Here is an 11077-nt window from a genome sequence, read left to right on the forward strand (position 1 = left end):
TAATAATTTCCATTCTTATGTCGATACGATATATTCTGGTGAGCTTTAGGCAAAAGATACCACAGAGTCTGAAACATATGTTTCATATTTTGATATTTTACTTGAAAACGATGCTAATGGAAATATATCCACCAAGCTTCATGATACACATGATGACTTTAAATTTTCATTTGTCAAATTATTGCAGCAATATACCTTCATCACCTGCATACAGAATTGATATATGCCAGTTAATTCGATACGCAAGAACTTGTTCTATGTATGAACAATTTCTAATAAGAGGTATATCATTGACAAACAAGTTGATGAAACAAGAATTTCAACCCTCTCGTTTAAGTCATCATTTCGCAAGTTCTACATACAATACGATGAGCTTGTCAGCAAATACAATTAATCATACTAATATATAGTCCATTAATCATACACTGAATTGAAGATGGAATTTCTCGTTATTTCCGGATTAGGACAAGGAGCACACGGCAGGTATGACCGGTCAACAGAGGATACTCACTCCTCCATAGCACGTAATACCACAGCCGATGATCCCTGTTTAATTGCTCTGCTCCTATTTTGTATTGTTTTATGGACTTTTGATCTTTAATACTGTTTGTAATCTTCATATGTTTCATTCTATTAGATACAATGCAACTCTTGCCAGTGGTGGCACCATTTTCAATGTGCTGACGTATCAAGATCATACGATGAAGCCAGTGATGACTCTTTTTATTTCATCTGTAAGACTTGTCGCGGACTCGATACCCAACCTTGCACCTCACAAGCGCGGGAACCTCCCATGAAAAAAAAGAAAACCAATCAGGATGACTCTCATGGAAGAAAAGATAACTTGTTGCAACACGAACAAAAAGTTAGTACAGAATTAACAAGGGAACCTTTTGTTGTTTGTAAATTATCTAATCTGGTCAAATTATGTGCCGGATGCAGGGAGAGATTTGAGAAGCCGTTAAGATGTCCAAAAGATATAGGCATACGCCACAGGGAGATGGACAGTTTCTTTGACAGAAAGGAAGGGCGAATGCGTGAGGTATTTAACAACAAATACTATCATGTCTCGGCTAACTGCATTCAGGCTAGAAACCCGTTATTCACCAAATCATCAATCTGTGTTCCACCGGACCTCAAGTTAACACAGGAACATTTGGCACATTTTAAATGCCATGGGGTAGACTTAACATCTCTTCTTCACAGAAAAATTTAAACAAGAAGATGTAGAAAGAATATGTGATTGTATTTTTATGCACCTATAAACGACGATTAATCAGTCAATTAATCTGTGAAGGCCTTATTTTGATACCAACATACTTGATTTGTATTCCATAATTTTTTTTATCAAGTTATCAGACGGGGTATCAGTGTTTCATTTGGATGCAAGAATTTCCATAAATTTCTTCATTTATGTATATTAGTTATTTTTACCTCTGCATTAAATTTCAAAGTTATGTTAACTAAAATGGTAATTGAGAAACGTTGTTAGGGATGTATTAATGTATCAATTTATAATTTAGTATCGATATTTAGGGAATGTGACGTATGGAAACCAATAAGTATCATACAGGCATATTTTCTAATGTAAAACAGTTGGTAATTTGATTATTATAGGTTATATTAATCACTGTTTGGAATTAAAATTTATCAATAATTATATAATCAATATGGAAATAGCACGTCTTAGATGAATATAACATTATACGTAGACAACCTTATTTAACAAGTTGATTTCACAGTCATTAAAAGTTTAAATCTGAAGTGTATTTGTTACGACAGTAAGACAATAACTTAGGAATAGGTTATAAAACAATAAGTTTTATAAAATCCATGCATAAAATGAATTACAGACTTTTTCGTTAAGCTTACTGTAGATTAAATAAATCTGATATTGCAATATATAACATTGTATCATCATATTTTGCTCAGTACATATTGTTAATTTTTTTTTTTTACAATTGAATTTTGTCTATAAACTGGTGATGTTAATTGAATTAGCAGCGGTTGTTAAGTAAAGCCAAAGTATTTGTTCCTTCTGAACTTATGTTAACACCTTTTTAATGCCATCGAGTGGAATTAATAACTGTTCTACGCAGATAAATTGAAACCTTAATATATAGAAGTCTAAATGACATGTGATTGTATTTTTGAATGCAAGAAATTCTATCAATGCTATAATCTATGCAAAAAATGTGATCTTTACATTAGCAATAACTTTCACAGTCAAATTCAACTCAATGGATACTTTTGAAACATCGTTGATATTTTTTTCATTATTTTTGTCTTTAATATTATGATGCAAAATGAATGAGTATCATAAATCTCTTTATTTTCATATATTCATGAAATGGCAAATGAGAACTATTTCATAATATGCAGAAAAAATAAAGGCTTTGATTTCTTTAAATGCATATCATTGATAACTAATTTTGATGATGCTGTGGTCAAAAGGTCGCTTTCATTACGTTATAAAAAAAAACCATAACATAACCTGTGTCTGTGTCTTCAATATTCATTATAAATTCATGGATATGTTTAATAAATGCTATTGTTATATAACTCAGTGATTTTTCAGGGACGGGGGGCAAATGACTATCATCTAATTGATATGAAAGTCATTAATAGGTTAACATGAAGGTCAACATGTACTTACATATAAAACAGAATTTATTTACCTGCAAGTTTTTCTACGAGATATAGAAGGGTGCATTTTATTTCAGGAAACTTGCATGTAAAGCATTTAGAAAAAATTATTACTAATATTGACGTGAAGTCACCCTCCTAGATAATCATATAAAATTGCAATGGTCTGAGGTCACCTTGCTTTATAATCATATAAATGTACAATGGTTTGAAGTCACCCTCTTAAATAATCATATAAACATACAATGGCGTGAAGTTACCTTGCTTTATAATCATATTAATGTGCAATGGCGTGAAGTCACCCTCCTAGATAATCGTATTAACATGCAATGGCATGAAGTCACCCTCCTAGATAATCATATAAACATGCAATGGCGTGAAGTCACCCTGCTTTATAATCATATAAATGTGCAATGGCGTGAAGTCACCCTCTTAGATAATCATAGAAACATGCAATGGCGTGAAGTCACCCTCCTGGATAATCATATAAACATGCAATGGCGTGAAGTCACCCTCCTAGATAATCATTTAAAAGTGCAATGGCGTGAAGTCACCTTGGTTTATAATCATATAAATGTGCAATGGTTTGAAGTCACCCTCTTAAATAATCATATAAACATACAATGGCGTGAAGTTACCTTGCTTTATAATCATATTAATGTGCAATGGCGTGAAGTCACCCTCCTAGATAATCGTATTAACATGCAATGGCATGAAGTCGCCCTCCTAGATAATCATATAAACATGCAATGGCGTGAAGTCACCCTGCTTTATAATCATATAAATGTGCAATGGTGTGAAGTCACCCTGTTAGATAATCATATAAAAGTGCAATGGCGTAAAGTCACTTTGCTTTATAATCATATTAATGTGCAATGGCGTCCTAGATAATCATATTAACAAGCAATGGCGTGAAGTCACCTTCCTTGATAATTATATAAAGTGCAATGGCGTGAAGTCACCTTGCTTTATAATCATATAAATGTGCAATGGCGTGAAGTCACCCTACTAGATAATCATATAAAAGTGCAATGGCGTGAAGTCACCCTCCTAGATAATCATATAAAAGTGCAATGTCGTGAAGTCACCTTGCTTTATAATCATATTAATGTGCAATGGCGTGAAGTCACCCTCATAGATAATCATATAATAGTACAATTGCATGAAGTGACCTTGCTTTATAATCATATAAATGTGCAATGGCGTGAAGTCACCCTCCTAGATAATCATAAAAACATACAATGGCGTGAAGTCACCCTGTTAGTAAATCATATAAACGTGCAATGGCGTGAAGTCACCCTGTTAGTAAATCATATAAACGTGCAATGGCGTGAAGTCACCCTCCTAGATATTCATATAAAAGTGCAATGGCGTGAAGTCACCTTGCTTTATAATCATATAAATGTGCAATGGCGTGAAGTCACCATCCTAGATAATCATATAAACGTGCAATGGCGTGAAGTCACCCTCCTAGATAATCATATAAACGTGCAATGGTGTAAAAAGTCACCCTCCGAGATAAGTCACCCTCCGAGATAAGTCACCCTCCTAGATAGCCATATGAACATGCAATGGCGTGAAGTCACCCTCCTAGATAATCATATAAAAGTGCAATGGCGTGAAGTCACCTTGCTAGATAATCATATAAATGTGCAATGGCGTGAAGTCACCCTCCTAGATAATCATATAAACATGCAATGGCGTGAAGTCACCCTCCTAGATAATCATATAAATGTGCAATGTCGTGAAGTCACCCTCCTAGATAATCATATAAACATGCAATGGCGTGAAGTCACCCTCCTGGATAATCATATAAACATGCAATGGCGTGAAGTCACCCTCCTTGATAATCATATAAAAGTGCAATGGCGTGAAGTCACCTTGCTTTATAATCATATAAATGTGCAATGGTTTGAAGTCACCCTCTTAAATAATCATAAAACATACAATGGCGTGAAGTTACCTTGCTTTATAATCATATTAATGTGCAATGGCATGAAGTCACCCTCCTAGATAATCATATAAACATGCAATGGCGTGAAGTCACCCTGCTTTATAATCATATAAATGTGCAATGGTGTGAAGTCACCCTCTTAGATAATCATATAAACGTGGAATATCATGAAGTCACCCTCCTAGATAATCATATAAACATGCAATGTCGTAAAGTCACCCTCCTAGATAATCATATAAACGTGCAATGGTGTAAAGTCACCCTCCTAGATAAGTCACCCTCCTAGATAGCCATATGAACATGCAATGGCGTGAAGTCACCCTCCTAGATAATCATATAAAAGTGCAATGGCGTGAAGTCACCTTGCTTTATAATCATTTAAATGTGCAATGGCGTGAAGTTACCCTCCTAGAAAATCATATAAACATGGAATGGCGTGAAGTCACCCTGCTTTATAATCATATAAATGTGCAATGGCGTGAAGTCACCCTCCTAGATAATCATATAAACATGCAATGTCGTGAAGTCACCCTCCTAGATAATCATATAAACATGCAATGGCGTGAAGTCACCTCCTGCTATAAAAGTGCAATGGCGTGAAGTCACCTTGCTTTATAATCATATAAACATGCAATGGCGTGAAGTCACCCTCTTAGATAATCATATAAACATGCAATGGCGTGAAGTCACCCTCCTAGATAATCATATAAACATGCAATGGCGTGAAGTCACCCTCCTAGATAATCATATAAACATGCAATGGCGTGAAATCACCATGCTTTATAATCATATAAATGTGCAATGGTGTGAAGTCACCCTCCTAGATAATCATATAAACGTGCAATGGCGTGAAGTCACCCTTCTAGATAATCATATAAACATGCAATGTCGTGAAGTCACCCTCCTAGATAATCATATAAACGTGCAATGGCGTGAAGTCACCCTACTAGATAAAAAGTCATCCTAGATAATCATATAAACATGCAATGGCGTGAAGTCACCCTCGTAGATAATCATATAAAAGTGCAATAGTGTGAATTCACCCTGCTTTATAATCATATAAATGTGCAATGGCGTGAAGTCACCCTCCCAGATAATCATAGAAACATGCAATGGCGCGAAGTCACCCTCCCAGATAATCATAGAAACATGCAATGGCGCGAAGTCACCATCCTAGATAATCTTATAAACATGCAATGGTGTGAAGTCACCCTCCTGGATAATCATATAAACATGCAATGGCGTGAAGTCACCCTCCTAGATAATCATATAAAAGTGCAATGGCGTGAAGTCACCTTGCTTTATAATCATATAAATGTGCAATGGCGTGAAGTCACCCTCCTAGATAATCATATAAACATGCAATGGCGTGAAGTCACCCACCTAGATAATCATATAAACATGCAATGGCGTGAAGTCACCCTCCTAGATAATCATATAAACGTGCAATGGCGTGAAGTCACCCTGCTTTAGATTATCATATAAATGTGCAATGGTGTGAAGTCACCCTCTTAGATAATCATATAAACATGCAATGGCGTGAAGTCACCCTCCTAGATAATCATATAAAAGTGCAATGGCGTGAAGTCACCTTGCTTTAAAATCATATAAACGTGTAATGGCGTGAAGTCACTTTGCTTTATAATCATATTAATGTGCAATGGCGTGAAGTCAAACTCTTAGATAATCGTATTAACATGCAATGGCGTGAATTCACCCTCTTAGATAATTATATAAAAGTGCAATGGCGTGAAGTCACCTTGCTTTATAATCATATAAATGTGCAATGGTGTGAAGTCACCCTCCTAGATAAACATATAAAAGTGCAATGGCGTGAAATCAACCTCCTAGATAATCATATAAACATGCAATGGCGTGAAGTCACCCTCCTAGATAATCATATAAAAGTGCAATGGCGTGAAGTCATCCTCCTTGTTAATCATATAAACATGCAATGTCGTGAAGTCACCCTCCTAGATAATCATATAAACGTGCAATGTCGTGAAGTCACCCTCCTAGATAATCATATAAAAGTGCAATGGCGTGAAGTCACCTTGCTTTATAATCATATAAATGTGCAATGGCGTGAAGTCACCCTTCTAGATAATCATATAAACATACAATGGCGTGAAGTCACCCTGTTAGTAAATCATATAAACGTGCAATGGCGTGAAGTCACCCTCCTAGATAATCATATAAACATGCAATGGCGTGAAGTCACCCTCCTAGATAATCATATAAAAGTGCAATGGCGTGAAGTCACCTTGCTTTATAATCATATAAATGTGCAATGGCGTGAAGTCACCATCCTAGATAATCATATAAACATGCAATGGCGTGAAGTCACCTTGCTAGATAATCATATAAATGTGCAATGGCGTGAAGTCACCCTCCTAGATAATCATATAAACATGCAATGGCGTGAAGTCACCCTCCTAGATAATCATATAAACATGCAATGGCGTGAAGTCACCCTCCTAGATAATCATATAAAAGTGCAATGGCGTGAAGTCACCCTCCTAGATAATCATATTAATGTGCAATGGCGTGAAGTAAAACTCTTAGATAATCGTATAAACATGCAATGGCGTGAAGTCACCCTCCTAGATAATCACAAAAAGTGCAATGGCGTGAAGTCGCCTTGCTTTATAATCATATAAATGTGCAATGGCGTGAAGTCACCCTCCTAGATAAACATATAAAAGTGCAATGGCGTGAAGTCACCCTCCTAGACACTGACATCAACATGGAATGGCGTGAGGTCACCCTCCTAGATAATCATATAAACATGCAATGTCGTGAAGTCATCCTCCTTGTTAATCATATAAACATGCAATGTCGTGAAGTCACCCTCCTAGATAATTGTATAAACGTGCAATGTTGTGAAGTCACCCTCCTAGATAATCATATAAAAGTGTAATGGCGTGAAGTCACCTTGCTTTATAATCATATAAATGTGCAATGGCGTGAAGTCACCCTCCTAGATAATGATATAAATGTGCAATGGCGTGAAGTCACCCTCGTAGATAATCATATAAACGTGCAATGGCGTGAAGTCACCCTCCAAGATAATCATATAAACATGCAATGGCGTGAAGGCACCAACCTAGATAATCATATAAAAGTGTAATGGCGTGAAGTCACTTTGCTTTATAATCATATTAATGTGCAATGGCGTAAAGTCAAACTCTTAGATAATTGTATTAACATGCAATGGCGTGAAGTCACCCTCCTAGATAATTATATAAAAGTGCAATTGTGTGAAGTCACCTTGCTTTATAATCATATAAATGTGCAATGGCGTGAAGTTACCCTCCTAGAAAAACATATAAACGTGCAATGGCGTGAAGTCACCCTCCTAGATAATCATATAAACATGCAATGTTGTGAGGTCAATCTTCTAGATAATCATATAAACATGGAATATCGTGAAGTCACCCTCCTAGATAATTATATAAAAGTGCAATGGCGTGAAGTCACCCTCCTAGATAAGTCACCCTCCTAGATAACCATATGAACATGCAATGGCATGAAGTCACCCTCCTAGATAATCATATAAATGTGCAATGGCGTGAAGTCACCCTCCTAGATAATCATATAAAAATGCAATGGCGTGAAGTCACCTTGCTAGATAATCATTTAAACATGCAATGGCGTGAAGTCACCCTCGTAGATAATCATATAAATGTGCAATGGCGTGAAGTCACCCTCCTAGATAATCATATAAACATGCAATGGCGTGAAGTCACCCTCCTAGATAATCATATAAACATGCAATGTCGTGAAGTCATCCTCCTAGATAATCATATAAACATGCAATGTCGTGAAGTCACCCTCCTAGATAATCATATAAAAGTGCAATGGCGTGAAGTCACCTTGCTTTATAATCATATAAATGTGCAATGGCGTGAAGTCACCCTCGTACATAATCATATAAACATACAATGGCGTGAAGTCACCCTGTTAGTAAATCATATAAACGTGCAATGGCGTGAAGTCACCCTCCAAGATAATCATATAAACATGCAATGGCGTGAAAGCACCCTCCTAGATAATCATATAAAAGTGTAATGGCGTGAAGTCACTTTGCTTTATAATCATATTAATGTGCAATGGCGTAAAGTCAAACTCTTAGATAATTGTATTAACATGCAATGGCGTGAAGTCACCCTCCTAGATAATTATATAAAAGTGCAATTGTGTGAAGTCACCTTGCTTTATAATCATATAAATGTGCAATGGCGTGAAGTTACCCTCCTAGATAATCATATAAACGTGCAATGGCGTGAAGTCACCCTCCTAGATAATCATATAAACATGCAATGTTGTGAGGTCAATCTTCTAGATAATCATATAAACATGGCGTGAAGTCACCCTCCTAGATAATTATATAAAAGTGCAATGGCGTGAAATCAACCTCCTAGATAACCATATGAACATGCAATGGCATGAAGTCACCCTCCTAGATAATCATATAAACATGCAATGGCGTGAAGTCACCCTCCTACATAATCATAAAAAAGTGCAATGGCGTGAAGTCACCTTGCTTTATAATCATATAAACGTGCAATGGCGTGAAGTCACCCTCCTAGATAATCATATAAACATGCAATGGCGTGAAGTCACCCTGCTTTATTATCATATAAATGTGCAATGGTGTGAAGTCACCCTCTTAGATAATCATATAAACATGCAATGGCGTGAAGTCACTAGATAATCATATAAAAGTGCAATGGCGTGAAGTCACCTTGCTTTATAATCATATAAATGTGCAATGGCGTGAAGTCACCTTGCTAGATAATCATATAAATGTGCAATGGCGTGAAGTCACCCTTCTAGATAATCATATAAACATGCAATGGCGTGAAGTTACCCTCCTAGATAATCATATGAAAGTGCAATGGCATGAAGTCACCTTGCTTTATAATCATATAAATGTGCAATGGTTTGAAGTCACCCTCTTAAATAATCATATAAACATGCAATGGCGTGAAGTCACCTTGCTTTATAATCATATAAAAATGCAATGGCGTAAAGTCACCCTCCTAGATAATCTTATAAAAGTACAATGGCGTGAAGTCACCTTGCTTTATAATCATATAAACATGCAATCGTGTGAAGTCATCCTTCTAGATAATCATATAAACATGCAATGGCGTGAAGTTACCTTGCTTTATAATCATATAAATGTGCAATGGCGTGAAGTCACCCTCCTAGATAATCATATAAACATGCAATGGCGTGAAGTCACCCTCCTAGATAATCATATAAACATGCAATGGCGTGAAGTCACCCTGCTTTATAATCATATAAATGTGCAATGGTGTGAAGTCACCCTCTTAGATAATCATATAAACATGCAATGGCGTGAAGTCACCCTTCTAGATAATCATATAAACATGCAATGTCGTGAAGTCACCCTCCTAGATAATCATATACCTTGCTTGATAATCATATAAATGTGCAATGGCGTGAAGTCACCCTCCTAAATACCCTCCTAGATAATCATATGAAAGTGCAATGGCATGAAGTCACCTTGCTTTATAATCATATAAATGTGCAATGGTTTGAAGTCACCCTCTTAAATAATCATATAAACATGCAATTGCGTGAAGTCACCCTCTTAGATAATCATATAAAAATGCAATGGCGTAAAGTCACCTTCCTAGATAATCTTATAAAAGTACAATGGCGTGAAGTCACCTTGCTTTATAATCATATAAACATGCAATCGTGTGAAGTCACCCTTCTAGATAATCATATAATCATGCAATGGCGTGAAGTTACCTTGCTTTATAATCATATTGATGTGCAATGGCGTGAAGTCACCCTCCTAGATAATCGTATTAACATGCAATGGCATGAAGTCACCCTCCTAGATAATCATATAAACATGCAATGGCGTGAAGTCACCTTGCTGTATAATCATATAAATGTGCACTGGCGTGAAGTCACCCTCTTAGATAATCATATAAACATGCAATGGCGTGAAGTCACCCTCCTAGATAATCATATAAATGTGCAATGGCGTGAAGTCACCCTCCTAGATAATCATATAAACATGCAATGGCGTGAAGTCACCCTCCTAGATAATCATATAAAAGTGCAATGGCGTGAAGTCACCTTGCTTTATAATCAAATAATTGTGCAATGGCGTGAAGTCACCCTCCTAGATAATCATATACGCATATAAGAATTCTTCTTTTCGGGTATGAAAGCAAAAAAGATGTAGTTTTATGTAGACTTCCTTTAAATATCAGGGAAATCCCTACCCAGCATGGTTCTCTCAGTTCCAGGAAAAATCCCCCTGGATTTTATACGAAACTGTGTTCAGCTAACTATACTTTTACAACAGCCAAGTTCATCGTAACTGATATTAATTCATGCTTAGAAAAAATATTTTGAAATGGAAATACTTCAAAATTTGAACAATTAGTTTACTATGATAAATTTCAGTGTCTCTTTCCTTTTTTATTT

At 36.1% G+C, this 11077-nt stretch overlaps 2 protein-coding genes across 2 annotated transcripts in view; one reads left to right on the top strand and one right to left on the bottom strand.

The window, feature by feature from the left end:
- The window catches only part of LOC134283018 (uncharacterized), a 37256-nt gene extending 35916 nt beyond the window's left edge, over positions 1-1340 (top strand). The window contains exon 34 of the mRNA XM_062765439.1: positions 638-1340. Coding sequence (XP_062621423.1) covers positions 638-1216 — 579 coding nt within the window. The 3' untranslated portion in view covers positions 1217-1340. The remainder of the gene's footprint in view (positions 1-637) is intronic.
- Positions 1-11077, bottom strand: part of LOC134283053 (probable aminopeptidase NPEPL1) — a 58765-nt gene that overhangs the window by 45834 nt on the left and 1854 nt on the right. The window lies entirely within an intron of this gene.

This window comes from Saccostrea cucullata, unplaced genomic scaffold, assembly GCF_032062105.1.
Source record: "Saccostrea cucullata isolate Sc308-1 unplaced genomic scaffold, CSIRO_AGI_Scuc_v1 ctg88, whole genome shotgun sequence".
NCBI lineage: Eukaryota > Metazoa > Mollusca > Bivalvia > Ostreida > Ostreidae > Saccostrea > Saccostrea cuccullata.